At 45.2% G+C, this 18,635-nt stretch overlaps 1 protein-coding gene across 2 annotated transcripts in view; it reads left to right on the forward strand.

Moving 5' to 3' along the window:
• LOC139473793 (PAS domain-containing serine/threonine-protein kinase-like) overlaps positions 1 to 17,532 on the forward strand; it is a 50,538-nt gene extending 33,006 nt beyond the window's left edge. For both annotated transcript variants that reach the window (XM_071256584.1, XM_071256661.1), the window contains 10 exons: positions 1,096 to 1,839; positions 2,382 to 2,521; positions 3,046 to 3,218; positions 4,025 to 4,234; positions 5,041 to 5,166; positions 5,923 to 6,057; positions 7,730 to 7,929; positions 9,414 to 9,547; positions 10,704 to 10,844; positions 14,966 to 17,532. In XM_071256584.1, coding sequence (XP_071112685.1) covers positions 1,096 to 1,839; positions 2,382 to 2,521; positions 3,046 to 3,218; positions 4,025 to 4,234; positions 5,041 to 5,166; positions 5,923 to 6,057; positions 7,730 to 7,929; positions 9,414 to 9,547; positions 10,704 to 10,844; positions 14,966 to 15,138 — 2,176 coding nt within the window. In that variant the 3' untranslated portion in view covers positions 15,139 to 17,532. The remainder of the gene's footprint in view (positions 1 to 1,095; positions 1,840 to 2,381; positions 2,522 to 3,045; positions 3,219 to 4,024; positions 4,235 to 5,040; positions 5,167 to 5,922; positions 6,058 to 7,729; positions 7,930 to 9,413; positions 9,548 to 10,703; positions 10,845 to 14,965) is intronic.
• Positions 17,533 to 18,635: the final 1,103 nt, after the last annotated feature.

An 18,635-nucleotide genomic window follows, 5' to 3' on the forward strand; every position in this document is an offset into this window, starting at 1 on the left:
GACTAGTGGACTGAAACGGTAGGTTTCTACCCCTGTTAATGCTTTCTTTAGCTTTATTTCAGCTGACATGGGTAGACCTAACGGACACAAATGTTTACTCTGCTTTTTGAATTAGGGTGATGTGAAAGTTTATGGTTGACAGCTGTTTCTGACCATAATGTTAAAGGGCTATTTGATGCTTGTACTGGAAGATGTGTAACTTTATCATTTATATTGTTTCTTACAATCATGTGGGGTTACCATGGTTACTTCTTGTATATTTCCCCCTGGGAAGGTACTTAGGTCCGGTATCATTCAAAGTATCTTTTCATTTCTCTGTGATTTTAATCGTAGTATTTTTGTTGACTTTAACTCTTTGGGTAATCTTTCTGATCATGGCCAGTGGCCAGAGGGATGGTGTAAATCCTGCTGGGGTACCATGTAGGTAGCAGAAGTACCGTAAGTCCCCATGGTCCCTAGTATGGTGGCCTAACTTTGGTTGCTGGCGATCTACAGCCCGTTTTTATATTGTGTCGTCTGTTATTATCTGATTATTTTATTGTTCTAAAACTAGTTTTATAATTATAGTCTGTGATATATTGCTAGTTGTTGTACTGTTCTTCGATGATAGGTCTTAATATATTATATAAATGCATAACTTGCTCAAGTCACGATATGGCTGAAATAATGGCGATGTGACTTGAGATATTAACTCACTCTTGTACATTTATCAGTCGAATGATTCACTTGATGAATTGACAATAATCACCCTACAGTTCAAGGTTACGTCTTTGCCTTGCTTCTCACTTCTTGGTCATTTTGCTGATGATAGGGTAAAAGTAGCCATGAGACATCTTTGATAATAAAATGATGTCATTCAAAAGGTTTAGTATCTTGTACAATGCCAAAACATCATTGTCTTCCTTGTAACTAATAATAACCAAAAACTTTCTTAAATTTTATTCCAGTTTGTGACCCCCCCTTGTTAGATTTATTTGTTATTTGGAACCTGTTCAGTGTCCTATGCGCCAAAAGGATAGATATTTAAATTAATTAATTATGAATTTGCAGTTATTTATGTTTGCTTTAATCATGTTTTCCACTTTGATCAATTAGGCAAGATGAGGCAAAGGAGTCCAAGATGGCAATTACAGGTTGCAGTAATAAAAACAACAGTCAGAATGGGGAAATTGACAAGGTGTTGAGTGAAATGGACAAGCTTAATATCAGTGCTAAAAGTGTCAAGTCTCCAGGAGAACCAGAAGAGGACCTCAGTGGTTCCTACCTAGAAGACAAAGATATGTCTTATGTCAGTGAGAGCACGGAGGAGCTTCTGTCTACTACACCCCCACAGGTTGACTTTAATAAGTCTTCGGACACTGACAGCTGTATTTCAGAAGACTCGCAGCGAGTGGAGAGCAGCCAGGATGGCAACAATGGGGACATCAGCAATGAAATTGACACTAGTGGAGACGTGCTGGCCATGTCGTCCGAGAAAGGAATCAGCTGCCAAAAACGCAAACAAAAAGACTTGCTCATGGAGCTTCAGAAACAAATAGCTCGGAAGCATGAAATAAACAACGGAGACATAAGTTCCAGCTCTGCTGAAGGATCATATTCACAGTTTGGGGAACAGATGACAAATCTGCTGCCTCTGTATATGAATAAGACATTAGATTCAACTGGTGATACTCATCTAGATGAAGAGTCCAGTTATTTCAGTCGGGATGGGTTAGAATCTCACCCAAGTACGGACTCCAGTGGATCTGTCAAGTCTGCTCATAGTAGACTGAGTGAGAAGGCTGGTGGTGACAAGCCTCAACAAATGTCTGGTCAGGTCCTAGATGAAACATGCAACAGGTGAGTCCACTAACAGGGAAACTCACTTCGAACTATGGGGCAGTGGGATAGCCAAGAGGTTTAAGTGTTGACTCACCCGGGGTTTTGGTTCCCTACATGTGTTCAATGTATGGAGCCCATTTCATGGTGTTCCCAGTTGTTATATGGTTGGAATATTGCTAAAAGTGACATAAAGCAACTCACATACTAACTCACTTGCAAAATTGAGCCATTTATGCCTACAATTTTATTCTGTGATACTTAGAGAAAACACTATTCCCACTCTGCTTAGAAATGTTTAAAAATATGAATGAAAATTATGATGCACTTGCAATATCTGTCAAATGTTTAGTCTCAGTACCTCTATGCAGTATACTTGAGAGCAATAGCACCTGTAGTGTTGTATCATGAACATGGCATGGTAGGCATCCCTGTATATGCTGTAGGACCCAGCTTAGCTTTAAAAATAGTATTAACTTTAGATATTTTTGCCATTTTGTAACAGGTTACAAGATTTCAGGTAAATGCCATTATGATTTGAAATATATCTCCCTATTTTACAGCAATCACAGCAACAACAGTTTCAGTGCACGTCCATCTTCTCGGCAGTCAGGCACACAGACCTCATACACAGAGTGTCCCAGTCAGTTTCCTGAGGGCAGTTTCACTGGACAGTGTCGACATAAAGATGGACACAGGCTGGGTAACAATACTTACATGTTGTGTCTCAGATCAGGGTGTATATTTGTGTTGCTTTTTGTTCTATATTGATTAAGATTTGGTCTTAAGTGATGAAAGGACTGCCTCTGTGGTCTAGTGGATAGAGTGTCGGCCCGGAGAATGGAAGATTGTCAGTCAGATCCCTGCCCGTGTCATACCAAAAGACGTTTAAAGATCTTACGTGTTGTTATCCTGCCTGGCAATTGGCATTAAGGGGCTAAATCAAGGACTGGTCGTCTCAGGACTCAGTATTTTGTGATATCCATATTAAAACTTTGGCATGGTATCTCAGTGGGCTAACGCTAAAAAATTGGCATTAGTCCAGACTAGTATAAGCAGCCATGCCTGCTCGCACGCATGCACTCACAGGCATATCCCATTCACGTCGCAAAAAAGTGCAATGATCTTGAACCCGATGTTAAATCCCACCTCATGGGAAAAAATGTGTTAACTTTGAGTATGTCTCCATTACTTCTGTCTCACTGTAGATTTATTTTGTGTGTGTAGGTATCATATTTCAACTGAAGCGAGTGGAGCTGGACGATGGCCAGTTTGTGTATTGCATGTGGACGTCCCGGGACCCAGAAGAGCCGGGGGAAGGAGGAAGGTCTTACGCCAGCCTTACCCTCGCTTCCAGTCTCAACAGCACTCTGGATAAATCTAACATGAGTCTTGGAGAGGTGGGTACATTTTCACACCAACCCCTTTCTGACTCAGGAATTCAGGCTCTGATTGTATGCCATTGTTTGTGAGTTGTATATAGTATACGGAGAGATGGACTGGTGCTTGTGTAATAGGTGTTGTTTATCATTATTACTGTCTTCAACTTGTAAATTATCAATGTTTTTCATAGATGATATTTTCATCTTGACTTATTGTGTGATTTGTTATTTTGTGCCCCCATTGGGATTCAGGGTTAAATCAGGTTACATTGTGTTGTAAAGGTGACAAACAGGATCGGGGAGTTATGCAGGCTGACTTGCTTGATACATGTGTTCCTGTCCTTGTTGTATGGATCTTTGCTCACAGTATTGATCACTGGATTGTCTAGTCCAGACTCAGATTATTTAGAGGCAGCTGGAATGTTGCGGATTGTGCCGTTAAACAGCAAACAAACAAACAAAACCATTTAAGTATTGCAGATACATCTTTGTGATATCAATGTATTTCATCGTTTCAGCTCTTAGTTTCAACTTGACCCATTTCTGGTGTCCCCCGCCGTGATATTGCTGGAATATTGCTAAAAGCGGCGTAAAACTATACTCACTCACTCACTAGTTTCAACTTGACTTGTGTGTTATGTACTAGAGGATGAAAGAGAAGTGCTCATTAGAAATGAGAAAATGATGTTTTTTATTTTAACATGTTTAACAGAAAACATGCCGTGCGAAACCAGTTTTTTTCCTTTTGAAATACTGAAAAAAGTGCCCCATATTGACTTTATGGTAGTGATGTAACTCTATTAACTTTAGCATTATTTAACCAGCTATTGGCAGACAAGGCTAACTCTGAGTCCAAGACCAACATCCTGGATGAGACAGAGGCCGATGATGATGCAGTGGAGGAGGAGAAGAAGGAAGAGATTGACATGCTCGGCTCGGGGCTCTATGACGAAATCTACGACACTCACGACTGCATTGGGAAGGGAGCGTTTGGTTTTGTCAAGCTTGGCTGCAGGAAGAAGGACAAGGAGGAGGTAGGGTCACATGACAAGGGGAGGGGAAGGGAAGGGGCCGCTGTGGAAGAGGACAGCTGTTGTAAGTCCATAATGGGGATGGGTGGTATAATAGGTTTGAGGGATTGTAAGGTTGGAGATAGGAGGTGTTACGGGAGGGATGACGGGTGTATGTTGGTGAAACCAAGATAGGGAGGTGGTGTATTAGGTGTGAGGGGATTGTTAGGGTGGGAGACAAGAGGTGTTGAGGGAGGGAGACAAGAGGTGTTGAGGGAGGGAGGACGGGTGTAGGTTGGTGAGACCATGATAGGGTGGAGGTGTATTAGGTGTGAGGGGATTGTTAGGGTGAGAGATGGGTCATGTTGAGGGAGGGATGACGGGTGTAGGTTGGTGAGACCAAGATAGGGTGGAGGTGTATTAGGTGTGAGTGATTGTTAGGGTGGGAGATGGGTTGTGTTGAGGGAGGGATGACGGGTGTAGGTCGGTGAGACCAAGATAGGGTGGAGGTGTATTAGGTGTGAGTGATTGTTAGGGTGGGAGATGGGTCGTGTTGAGGGAGGGATGACGGGTGTAGGTCGGTGAGACCAAGATAGGGTGGTTGTGTATTAGGTGTGAGGGGATTGTTAGGGTGAGAGATGGGTCATGTTGAGGGAGGGATGACGGGTGTAGGTCGGTGAGACCGAGATAGGGTGGTGGTAAGAGTGTGGGGAAAGCATGAGATTGTGGTGTGAGCAAGATGCCATAATAGGGTTGCTAGAGTATGATTCATGATTTACAGTTATATCTGTATTCTTGTGATATGTCCATGCTCTACGTTGTTGTCCCAGGTGGTGGTCAAGTTTATCCGGAGAGGGAAAGTGTTGAAGGACTGCTGGGTGTTTGATGATGCACATGGACGTATACCGATGGAGGTCAGCCTGCTGCTCAAGTTGAACCACCCCAACATTGTCAATGTGAGAGGCCTCTGTGTACACCTAGAACATTAGTACTGGGTACTGGATATGTCACCCTGGTGGGGATTCTGGGTTAGAGTCGGTCCTCAGCAGCCTATGCTGGTCGTAGGAGGCGACTAATTGGATCAGCTGTTCAGGCTTAGGGACATGTTTGATTGCGTGTCATAGTAGCCACCAACATGGATTGTTGCTCACAGTTTGGATCACTGGATTGTCTGGTCCAGACTCGATTATTTACAGGCCACCTTCTTTAATATTGCTGAGTGTGGCGTTAAATAAACAAACAAACAAACAAACTGGATGTGTCTGTATCTCTTGTGAAGTTGTACCTGTTTGATGTACTATTTTTGTACAAACACTGAATGTAGTATTATCTTTAGGACAAGAAGAATAACAGCAACACATAACAGGTTGTTTATTATGTACAATAAAATAACAATGTCAAAACATATTTGATCAGCCCCTTAAATGTAGAGTACCTGCTTGACAGTGTAACAGGCATGGGAAGGTGTACAGATATGAAAAGTGTGTACTGTCATTTCCTTGTAAATGTTCTTGCAATTGTGTGATAGTCATTGCCACAATACAATGATGAATATATCCCCCACAACTAGGATAGAACTGGAATTTACTATTGCTACTACATGCACAAGAGATACTTATTGGGTTGCTGTAAGTCTCACTGCAGTCCTTGAAGAGTTGAGAACAATATATGGAACAGACTTTGTAAGTGTGGAACTGTTCTTTGATCTCCAGGTGATAGACGTGTTCCAGAACGAGGAGTTCGTGCAGATGGTCATGGAGAAGCATGGCAGTGGGATGGATCTGTTTGAGTTTATTGATCGCAACCCCACGATGGATGAGTCCCTGGCCAGCTTCATCTTCAGACAAGTGAGTTTTGATTCTGAATATTACTGTGTTATGTAAACAACATTCACTCACTCACCCAACATTGGTTTAGACTTGACAATGACATGAACATGTCAATGAGACTTGAGAAAGTGATGATGTAAATTCAACCCAATAGTGACCACAACCAGGTTCTTGAAGTAAGAGAAACATGGTCGGAACAATGATTGACTTGTTTTACCTGAGACCGTACTATTTACCTACTTGTACCTTACCATTTGTCCTATTTATCCCTCACCATTTGTCCTACTTATCCTTTACCATTTGGCCAACTTATCTTTTACCATTTGTCCAACTTATCCCTTATCATTTGTTCTATTTATCCCTTACCATTTGTCCTATTTATCCCTTACCATTTGTCCTATTTATCCCTTACCATTTGTCCTATTTATCCCTTACCATTTGTCCTGCCTTGTACCTTACCATTTGTCCTGCCGCATACCTTACCATTTGTCGTGCCTTGTACCTTACCATTTGTCCTACTTATGCCTTACCATTTGTCCTATTTATCCCTTACCATTTGTCCTATTTATCCCTTACCATTTGTCCTACTTATCCCTTACCATTTGTCCTACTTATGCCTTACCATTTGTCCTATTTATCCCTTACCATTTGTCCTATTTATCCCTTACCATTTGTCCTATTTATCCCTTACCATTTGTCCTGCCTTGTACCTTACCATTTGTCCTGCCGCATACCTTACCATTTGTCGTGCCTTGTACCTTACCATTTGTCCTACTTATGCCTTACCATTTGTCCTATTTATCCCTTACCGTTTGTCCTATTTATCCCTTACCATTTGTCCTATTTATCCCTTACCATTTGTCCTATTTATCCCTTACCATTTGTCCTGCCTTGTACCTTACCATTTGTCCTGCCGCATACCTTACCATTTGTCGTGCCTTGTACCTTACCATTTGTCCTACTTATGCCTTACCATTTGTCCTATTTATCCCTTACCATTTGTCCTATTTATCCCTTACCATTTGTCCTATTTATCCCTTACCATTTGTCCTGCCTTGTACCTTACCATTTGTCCTGCCGCATACCTTACCATTTGTCGTGCCTTGTACCTTACCATTTGTCCTACTTATGCCTTACCATTTGTCCTATTTATCCCTTACCATTTGTCCTATTTATCCCTCACCATTTGTCCTACTTATCCTTTACCATTTGGCCAACTTATCTTTTACCATTTGTCCAACTTATCCCTTATCATTTGTTCTATTTATCCCTTACCATTTGTCCTATTTATCCCTTACCATTTGTCCTATTTATCCCTTACCATTTGTCCTGCCTTGTACCTTACCATTTGTCCTGCCGCATACCTTACCATTTGTCGTGCCTTGTACCTTACCATTTGTCCTACTTATGCCTTACCATTTGTCCTATTTATCCCTTACCATTTGTCCTGCCTTGTACCTTACCATTTGTCCTGCCTTGTCCCTTACCATTTGTCGTGCCTTGTACCTTACCATTTGTCCTACTTATGCCTTACCATTTGTCCTATTTATCCCTTACCATTTGTCCTACCTTGTACCTTACCATTTGTCCTGCCTTGTACCTTACCATTTGTCCTACTTATTCCTTACCATTTGTCCTACTTATACCTTACCTTTTGTCCTACTTATACCTTACCTTTTGTCCTCTGCAGATGGTTGCTGGTGTTTCGTATCTCCACAGCAAGAATATTGTACACCGTGACATTAAGGATGAGAACATCATTGTGGATGAGAGGTTTCGGATCAAGCTGATAGACTTCGGTGCTGCCACCTACATGAGAGGCGAAAAACTGTTTGGTACATTTTGTGGAACCCTGGAGTACTGCAGTCCTGAGGTGTTGCTGGGAAATAAGTGAGTACTGCAGCATGCGCTATGTTGTGTAGGATTTGAAGTGTGTACTTGTGCAACCAGATTTCACATGTGTCATGTGTAGGATTTGAAGTGTGTACTTGTGCAACCAGATTTCACATGTGTCATGTGTAGGATTTGAAGTGTGTACTTGTGCAACCAGATTTCACATGTGTCATGTGTAGGATTTGAAGTGTGTACTTGTGCATCCAGATTTCACATGTCATGTGTAGGATTTGAAGTGTGTACATGTGCAACCAGATTTCACATGTGTCATGTGTAGGATTTGAAGTGTGTACATGTGCATCCAGATTTCACATGTGTCATGTGTAGGATTTGAAGTGTGTACATGTGCATCCAGATTTCACATGTGTCATGTGTAGGATTTGAAGTGTGTACATGTGCATCCAGATTTCACATGTGTCATGTGTAGGATTTGAAGTGTGTACATGTGCATCCAGATTTCACATGTGTCATGTGTAGGATTTGAAGTGTGTACTTGTGCATCCAGATTTCACATGTGTCATGTGCAGGATTTGAAGTGTGTACATGTGCATCCAGATTTCACATGTGTCATGTGTAGGATTTGAAGTGTGTACATGTGCATCCAGATTTCACATGTCATGTGTAGGATTTGAAGTGTGTACTTGTGCATCCAGATTTCACATGTGTCATGTGTAGGATTTGAAGTGTGTACATGTGCATCCAGATTTCACATGTGTCATGTGTAGGATTTGAAGTGTGTACATGTGCATCCAGATTTCACATGTGTCATGTGTAGGATTTGAAGTGTGTACTTGTGCATCCTGATTCCACGTTTAGATGGTGTATGTTTTCTGGCAGTGTAGTGTACTAGATTCTGTATGAATCACCCTGTGGTGATTCTAGGACAATACCTCCTCAGTTCCCTATACGTCTCTGTGAGATCCTTGTTACAATAGGTTTTCAGCAACCCATGCTCGTAGTAAGAGGCGACTAACGGGATTGGGTGGTCTGGCTTGGTGACTTGGTTGATACATGTCATCATATCCCAGTGGCGTAGGTCGATGCTCATGTTGTCAATCACTGGATTATCTGGTCCTGACTTGATTATTTACAGACGGCCATCATATATCTGGAATATTGCTAAGAGCAACATTAAACAGCGAAAAGCCAGTCAGTAAGAGCTGACTACAATGGGGATTGGGTGGTTACAATCTCTCACCTGACTGATTAAATGTCAGGGATTCCGAGTTGGCGGGACACATGCTATGTAAATCCTGTAAATTTGCACGACAATTGATGAACCGGATGTCGATTTTGTTACGTGATTTTAATTGGACTGTGCATAGACTCATTAGTCCAGCCAAAAAATAACTCCATAGTTCCAGCCTAGCTCGGGTTGGGTGGCAACTAGACTCTTATAGTTAGTTAACTCCCTTTCCTCGGGAAGATGTACTACTACAGGCAGCTTCTTGCTCCTTTACACTCATGTGTTATTACTTCAGATACCGTGGCCCAGAACTTGAGATGTGGTCTATGGGAGTGACTCTCTACACACTGGTGTTTGGAGAGAATCCTTTCTTTGATGTGGAAGAAACAATACAGAGTAAACTTAAACCACCCTTTGGTGTTTCCAGATGTAAGTACCAAATAGAATACATCAAGATGTTTTGCTTTTGCTATAATCCAGATGTCATATCTAGGCCCACTTGCAAAAAGCGATCTTAGCGCTCAGATGATTGTAACTCCCATACTTTAACATAGGCTTACAATTGTCGTAGTGCTAAGATTGCTTTGTGCAAGTGGGCCCAGATATGACATCTGGATTATAGCATGTCGCTGACACTAGCCAGGTCTACCTGTTTGCTCATGATGCTTCAGTACTTACTTCAGTAGTTACTTCAGATAGAGTAATACAAACTTACAAACTGCAACAATCTAACAATACTGATGTTTTATGTATGAGAATAGTTTAACACTGACGTTCACCTACACTAACATCCATTCCTTTCTATCATTGTACACAACACTGTTGTTTTAATCCTGTCTTCTGGTGGGAATCATTGCTGAAGAATTAGGGACTGTTTTGTCTTAGATGTGGGGTATATGACTTCCCCAAAGGTAGTTCTGTAGAAAATAAAACGAGAAAAAACCACACCAGTCTACAGTTTGGTAAACCTTTAGGTCTGTTAGCATGGATTGTTAGTAGCTCATTAAAATCAGATCTAAGTTCTTGCTACTGAACAAAGATCTTAGGACATTGCATTACGGGTCATGTCAGAACAACCTTTTATCTGAACAGTCAGATCGTCGCTTACCAGATCATTAAGGTGACAGCCAGAATGTGATTTCTGATCATGCAACCTCGAAAGATTTAACAAGGGGTATTCCAACGACAGTTATGGGCTTTACGACTGAATCCATACAATCTAGGCCATCTATTAGCTATTCAAGAATGTTCATTTGTTCCGTTTTCAAATTTTTAATTGAGAATTTGTCAAAATAAGTTTTGAAACTGGTGCTGTAAAGCACAAGAAAGCTGCCTTCTGATTGGCTTATGTCGACTTCAGGTCAGTCATTCTATTGGTCGGTCAAAATTCGCGAAAGGTCAGTCTGATGTGAACCATAATGGGATGACCTCAGATCTTTGTTTAGCGGTAGCAAGAACTAAGATCTGATTTTAATTAGATTTGTTAGTAGCTGGGCAGAAGAAGAATACATGACTAGGGCTTTTGTGCTTGTGTCTATTATTGCACACAAACCAGTAAGGTAGCCGTTGTTTTCTGTGACTCCAGCTCTGATGTTCTTGGTGACATGGATGCTGCACCGCGACCCTGTGTGTCGGGCCACCATCAAGGATGTGGAGAGGAATGCATGGGTCAAGCAAGAGGTGGACATCCAGCAGTACAAGTGGGAGGAGGTGCTCCCCAACTCAGGTCAGTCTCTCACACACAGTGGGGACTCACAGGCAGAGTGGGGCCCAGGCACATCACACACAGTGGGGACTCACGGGCAGAGTGGGGCCCAGGCACATCACACACAGTGGGGACTCACGGGCAGAGTGGGGGCCAGGCACATCACACACAGTGGGGACTCACAGGCAGAGTGGGGCCCAGGCACATCACACACAGTGGGGACTCACGGGCAGAGTGGGGCCAGGCACATCACACACAGTGGGAACTCACAGGCAGAGTGGGGGCCAGGCACATCACACACAATGGGGACTCACAGGCAGAGTGGGGGCCAGGCACATCACACACAGTGGGGACTCACGGGCAGAGTAGGAGCCAGGCACATCACACACAGTGGGAACTCACAGGCAGAGTGGGGCCCAGGCACATCACACACAGTGGGGACTCACGGGCAGAGTGGGGCCAGGCACATCACACACAGTGGGAACTCACAGGCAGAGTGGGGGCCAGGCACATCACACACAATGGGGACTCACAGGCAGAGTGGGAGCCAGGCACATCACACACAGTGGGAACTCACAGGCAGAGTGGGGGCCAGGCACATCACACACAGTGGGGACTCACAGGCAGAGTGGGGGCCAGGCACATCACACACAGTGGGAACTCACAGGCAGAGTGGGGGCCAGGCACATCACACACAGTGGGGACTCACGGGCAGAGTGGGGCCAGGCACATCACACACAGTGGGGACTCACAGGCAGAGTGGGGCCCAGGCACATCACACACAGTGGGGACTCACAGGCAGAGTGGGGGCCAGGCACATCACACACAGTGGGGACTCACAGGCAGAGTGGGGGCCAGGCACATCACACACAGTGGGAACTCACAGGCAGAGTGGGGGCCAGGCACATCACACACAGTGGGAACTCACAGGCAGAGTGGGGGCCAGGCACATCACACACAGTGGGGACTCACCGGCAGAGTGGGGCCCAGGCACATCACACACAGTGGGGACTCAAAGGCAGAGTAGGGCCCAGGCACATCACACACAGTGGGGACTCACCGGCAGAGTGGGGGCCAGGCACATCACACACAGTGGGGACTCACAGGCAGAGTAGGGGCCAGGCACATCACACACAGTGGGGACTCACAGGCAGAGTAGGGGCCAGGCACATCACACACAGTGGGGACTCACAGGCAGAGTGGGGTCCAGGCACATCACACACAGTGGGGACTCATGGGCAGAGTGGGGGCCAGGCACATCACACACAATGGGGACTCACAGGCAGAGTGGGGGCCAGGCACATCACACACAGTGGGGACTCACAGGCAGAGTGGGGCCCAGGCACATCACACACAGTGGGGACTCACAGGCAGAGTAGGGCCCAGGCACATCACACACAGTGGGGACTCAAAGGCAGAGTAGGGGCCAGGCACATCACACACAGTGGGGACTCACAGGCAGAGTGGGGGCCAGGCACATCACACACAGTGGGGACTCACCGGCAGAGTGGGGGCCAGGCACATCACACACAGTGGGGACTCACAGGCAGAGTAGGGGCCAGGCACATCACACACAGAGGGGACTCACAGGCAGAGTAGGGGCCAGGCACATCACACACAGTGGGGACTCACAGGCAGAGTGGGGGCCAGGCACATCACACACAGTGGGGACTCACAGGCAGAGTGGGGGCCAGGCACATCACACACAGTGGGGACTCACAGGCAGAGTGGGGGCCAGGCACATCACACACAGTGGGGACTCACAGGCAGAGTAGGGGCCAGGCACATCACACACAGTGGGGACTCACCGGCAGAGTGGGGGCCAGGCACATCACACACAGTGGGGACTCACAGGCAGAGTGGGGGCCAGGCACATCACACACAGTGGGGACTCACAGGCAGAGTGGGGGCCAGGCACATCACACACAGTGGGGACTCACAGGCAGAGTAGGGGCCAGGCACATCACACACAGTGGGGACTCACCGGCAGAGTGGGGGCCAGGCACATCACACACAGTGGGGACTCAAAGGCAGAGTAGGGGCCAGGCACATCACACACAGTGGGGACTCACCGGCAGAGTGGGGGCCAGGCACATCACACACAGTGGGGACTCACAGGCAGAGTAGGGGCCAGGCACATCACACACAGAGGGGACTCACAGGCAGAGTAGGGGCCAGGCACATCACACACAGTGGGGACTCACAGGCAGAGTGGGGGCCAGGCACATCACACACAGTGGGGACTCACAGGCAGAGTGGGGGCCAGGCACATCACACACAGTGGGGACTCACAGGCAGAGTGGGGGCCAGGCACATCACACACAGTGGGGACTCACAGGCAGAGTGGGGGCCAGGCACATCACACACAGTGGGGACTCACAGGCAGAGTAGGGGCCAGGCACATCACACACAGTGGGGACTCACCGGCAGAGTGGGGGCCAGGCACATCACACACAGTGGGGACTCACAGGCAGAGTGGGGGCCAGGCACATCACACACAGTGGGGACTCACAGGCAGAGTGGGGGCCAGGCACATCACACACAGTGGGGACTCACAGGCAGAGTAGGGGCCAGGCACATCACACACAGTGGGGACTCACCGGCAGAGTGGGGGCCAGGCACATCACACACAGCGGGGACTCAAAGGCAGAGTAGGGGCCAGGCACATCACACACAGTGGGGACTCACCGGCAGAGTGGGGGCCAGGCACATCACACACAGTGGGGACTCACAGGCAGAGTAGGGGCCAGGCACATCACACACAGAGGGGACTCACAGGCAGAGTAGGGGCCAGGCACATCACACACAGTGGGGACTCACAGGCAGAGTGGGGGCCAGGCACATCACACACAGTGGGGACTCACAGGCAGAGTGGGGGCCAGGCACATCACACACAGTGGGGACTCACAGGCAGAGTGGGGGCCAGGCACATCACACACAGTGGGGACTCACAGGCAGAGTAGGGGCCAGGCACATCACACACAGTGGGGACTCACAGGCAGAGTGGGGGCCAGGCACATCACACACAGTGGGGACTCACAGGCAGAGTAGGGGCCAGGCACATCACACACAGAGGGGACTCACAGGCAGAGTGGGGGCCAGGCACATCACACACAGTGGGGACTCACAGGCAGAGTAGGGGCCAGGCACATCACACACAGTGGGGACTCACAGGCAGAATGGGGGCCAGGCACATCACACAGTGGGGACTCATGGGCAGAGTGGGGGCCAGGCACATCACACACAGTGGGGACTCATGGGCAGAGTGGGGGCCAGGCACATCACACACAGTGGGGACTCGTGGGCAGAGTGGGGGCCAGGCACATCACACACAGTGGGGACTCGTGGGCAGAGTGGGGGCCAGGCACATCACACGCAGTGGGGACTCATGGGCAGAGTGGGGGCCAGGCACATCACACACAGAGGGGACTCACAGGCAGAGTAGGGGCCAGGCACATCACACACAGTGGGGACTCGTGGGCAGAGTGGGGGCCAGGCACATCACACGCAGTGGGGACTCATGGGCAGAGTGGGGGCCAGGCACATCACACACAGTGGGGACTCACAGGCAGAGTGGGGGCCAGGCACATCACACTCAGTGGGGACTCACGGGCAGTGGGGCACAGGCTCATCACACACAGTGGGGACTCACAGGCAGAGTAGGGGCCAGGCACATCACACACAGAGGGGACTCACAGGCAGAGTGGGGCCCAGGCTCATCACACACAGTGGGGACTCATGGGCAGAGTGGGGGTCAGGCAAACTATGCTTGTCTTCTTTGGGGATTCCAGGGCAGAATATGCTCCCAACACCTGATGCTTATCTCCCTGTGGGGATTCCAGGCCAGAATATGTCCCGAACACCTCATGCTTGCGCCCTCTTTGGAATTCTGGGGCAGAATAGATCTTAGCACCTGTCTTCCGTTGGGGATTCCAGAACAGCACTGCATGCTTGTCTCAGAGGTGATGAATGAGGATTTTATGAGCTGGACAGTCAAGTACATCCCCTACACCCCACTACTGACACTCATAGTACCTGACAACTCTACCATAAGCCTTTGTGTTGTTACATTAGAGTTATTCTGTGGTGATAATATAATGATAAACTTTGTGATTAACATAGATTTACGTTGTGTGTTGCAGAGTTCCATGGCAACAACGCAGCTGACAACCGCCCCGACTCCCCCTCCGACGTGCCTCCTGCTAATGTCCCTGGATTTAAACCCTACCAACCGGACAGTGATGATTCTGACCTGCAGGAGAAACTCAGGGAAGTGCTGGAGATTGACACACACTTCACGACGGAATATGTCTGAATCAGTAACACTCTACATCAGAGAATGTGTTTCAGTCAATAATGTATGAACTCCATCGTAGGCCATGCCTGAGTCTATCATGCTACATCACGAAATATGACCGAGGCAATCTCACTGCCTGACAGAATATGACCGAGGCAATCACACTACATCACAGAATATGATTGAGGCAATCACACTACATCACAGAATATGAAAGTCAATCTCACTACATCATGGAATATGGCTGAGTCAATGACATTACATCATGGAATATGGCTGAGTCAATGACATAACATCATGGAATATGGCTGAGTCAATGACATAACATCATGGAATATGGCTGAGTCGATGACGTAACATCATGGAATATGACCGAGTCAGTAATACATGAACACTATTACAAGGACAGTGGAGCCATCACAGACTATTTCATGACAAGTCAATCATACGGAGACTAAATCGCACAACTTGTCATTCAGACATTTTATTACATTACAGACTTTATCTGATGTTACAATAAAACAAATGTCACATATTTCATCCTGGTGCTTGAAGAATTTAGTCATTTTTGTGAACTGCCAGTAAATTCAGTCAGTATCTTATATACATATTTTTTTATTCACTACATATTTTTGTAAGTTTTCTACCTATGTCCTTGTATCATTGTTTTTTTGGAGGCAGAGTTGTGTTGCCACAAACAACAGGTAAATCTCTGCTTGGTTGTGAAGTTCCCTGATTCTCTCCATCCCCATGTGGGCGTTGGGGTAGCCTAGTGGTTAAAGCATTCGCTCGTCATGCCGAAGACCGGTGTTCGATTCCCCTCATGGGTACAATGTGTGAAGCCCATTTCTGGTGTTCTGATATTGCTGGAATATTGCTAAAAGCGGCGTAAAACCATACTCACTCCATTCCCATGTATACGACTAAACTTCACTGGCATGGACATGTCCTGAAATCTATACTGAAGTCAGTCAACCTCAGTAATGTTAAGATAATCCCTCTCATGAGTAGCCATAGTCTTGAAGTGGTAGGTTAATACTTGCATTGACCCTTAGTAGTGCTGAACAGTTTGTTATACAGTTAAGTGTTTCCTGTTGGACTGTTAGTTTTGATGAAATGCTTAGAAAATGATGACAAGGAATTATACAGATGCACATTGTCCACGCGACAGGTGATGTTTCAGAAATATACATATTGTGTCTTAGCCGCTGATTAGTGCACAGTACTCATGGTTATTGTAATGTGAGGAAATGCATGTATGTCAGTAAAGAATTCACTTTTTAATTTAGACACTCCAACTATGACCTTATGCACCTTTTGTATAAAATCTTCAAAACACTGAAGTATTAATTTGACATTAACACTCATGACACAGACTCATTACGAGGTGAACATACAAGTTATTATTTCTGTGTGTTGATTTGTATGATGGCCTCTTTTGTATTGTGCACAGTTATCCTGATTGCCCTGTAATGAACTAAGGCTCCAGTGGTTAAATGTGGTGGTTTGGGATGTGAGATAATCTGTATATTGCTGTATACTTACACCAGACAATTGTAACTGTATATACAATAGTCAAGCCTGCTTCTTTTGTTAGATGGGCTTGCATAAGTGATGTCAATAAACCAAATATAGTTATACATTTAGTCAGGATCTATATAAAACACAACAATCTTGTGGAATATTGACCCTTTTCATTTGTGAATAATGTGTATGTCTTTAACAGTTAAAAATTAAGTTTCTATATAAAAAAATCAACTGAAATCTGTACAAAGTTTTTAAAAGAATTCTGTTGTGAATCTGTGATTGAAATATGTGATATATTTGATGTCCCTGATGACTACTTCAATTCTTGTGACTTTGTTTAGTTAAGTCATCATCGGGACCTGTGTCTCTGGTGATGCTCAACAAGTCTGTTTTATCTGTTGCGTGAAGTTTTATATACTTTCTACTCTCTCATATGATTTGTACGACATCGTGATTGAGTGAGTACCATTAGTGGGGAACTTTATCAATCTGGACTTTATTATACTATGACAGTAATAACTAGAAGTGGTCTCTACTCCATTGTCCATAGAGTTGTGTCCCTCAGCAGTGCCAGGATCTGCTGTCTGGGTTCGTACTCTAGACTGATCCTGATTACTTGGTTTGTCAGCACCTTTTTCATGCTTGTGGGTTTCACCCAAGAGATAAACGTCTACGACATGCATCAGTTTGGGCTTTCCTCCAACAAGCCGACAGATTGTGATATGACAAACCTTTAAGTCTGGAATAGAACTTTGTTTCCATCCCTCCTGAAAAAAAGGATGTCCCAATAGGGTGTTTCTTTGTTAAGATTTTCAACTTTACTTATGTTGTTGGTGGTGAGCTCAAAACAAAAGTAAGGTGGAATATAAGCCTGGTTTATCTGGAATACATGAAATAAGCTGTAAGGTGTAAGATTTTGAGTGTTGTATTCAGAAAATCGATATAAGTAAAAGTTCATTGGTACGTATAATGGAATTGTAATACTTCGGTGAGAAATCAATTCATCTATTGACGTTATTATGATTTTGATTACACTTTTTTAACATGTCACAGTTTATTCTTCACTGTTGATTCAAATCATTTAAGGTACCGGGATAATTGAAACCTGTTCACCAGGCCATGTATCAAATGTAGTAGGTCATACCAGAGCCATGAAGACGAGGGTGTTTTGTTGATATATACACCTATCATGCAAATACACAAACCAAGTATAACAAAGCACCATATGTACTTAACATTTATAGAGGAAAGGGATTGTATAAGTTGTATTGATAACAGTATTGTCCACTTACCTTTGTAGGAGGTGCACAGATTTACAGCATTGCAGTTAATGGCAACAATATAATACCTCACATGTATGTATGTTAAGATGAGGCCCTTATTAAACAATTAGATTTTCATCCCCAGCCATGTGACAACCAAACCAGTATTTACTGGATAAAATACACCATAACATAGTCCTACCAAACAGGAGTGCTTTGTGTTAATTGATACAGATAACAGACAACACAGATGCCTTGCACTTTTAGTTAATAGAAAAAAGATCAAATTAATTTGCTGTCCTCTTAAGTTTTGTTACAAATTTGGATGAAAATCTAATTCTTAATTGTGGTGAAATGTAGTTTTCTGCATGTAGCCCAGAAATACAATACTTCCAGTAACCCTTTTATCGAACAGAGGTGCATCTTGCATAGTACTTCAGATAATTGCTAACCTGTGTACAAACTATGTGTGACAAGTCATTGTAAACGAATCCTTTTGCATAATGTAGACTTGAGTTGTTAGCTCACCTGAACAAGGTGCATGTGATGTGAGATTGTGTCATGGCGTGTTGTCTAGCAGTTGTCTGCCCTTAATTAATCATTTGTTTTTTTTATAAAGCATTCACAAGTTCAGGTGAGCTACAGGGCCTAAAGCAGGTAGTTTTTTTCCCCAGCATACTGATACCCGTGACCATATGCCAATGTGCAGAAGTATCAGTTTAGATA

The sequence above is a fragment of the Haliotis cracherodii genome, unplaced genomic scaffold, assembly GCF_022045235.1.
Source record: "Haliotis cracherodii isolate W230 unplaced genomic scaffold, xgHalCrac1.p SCAF_1, whole genome shotgun sequence".
NCBI lineage: Eukaryota > Metazoa > Mollusca > Gastropoda > Lepetellida > Haliotidae > Haliotis > Haliotis cracherodii.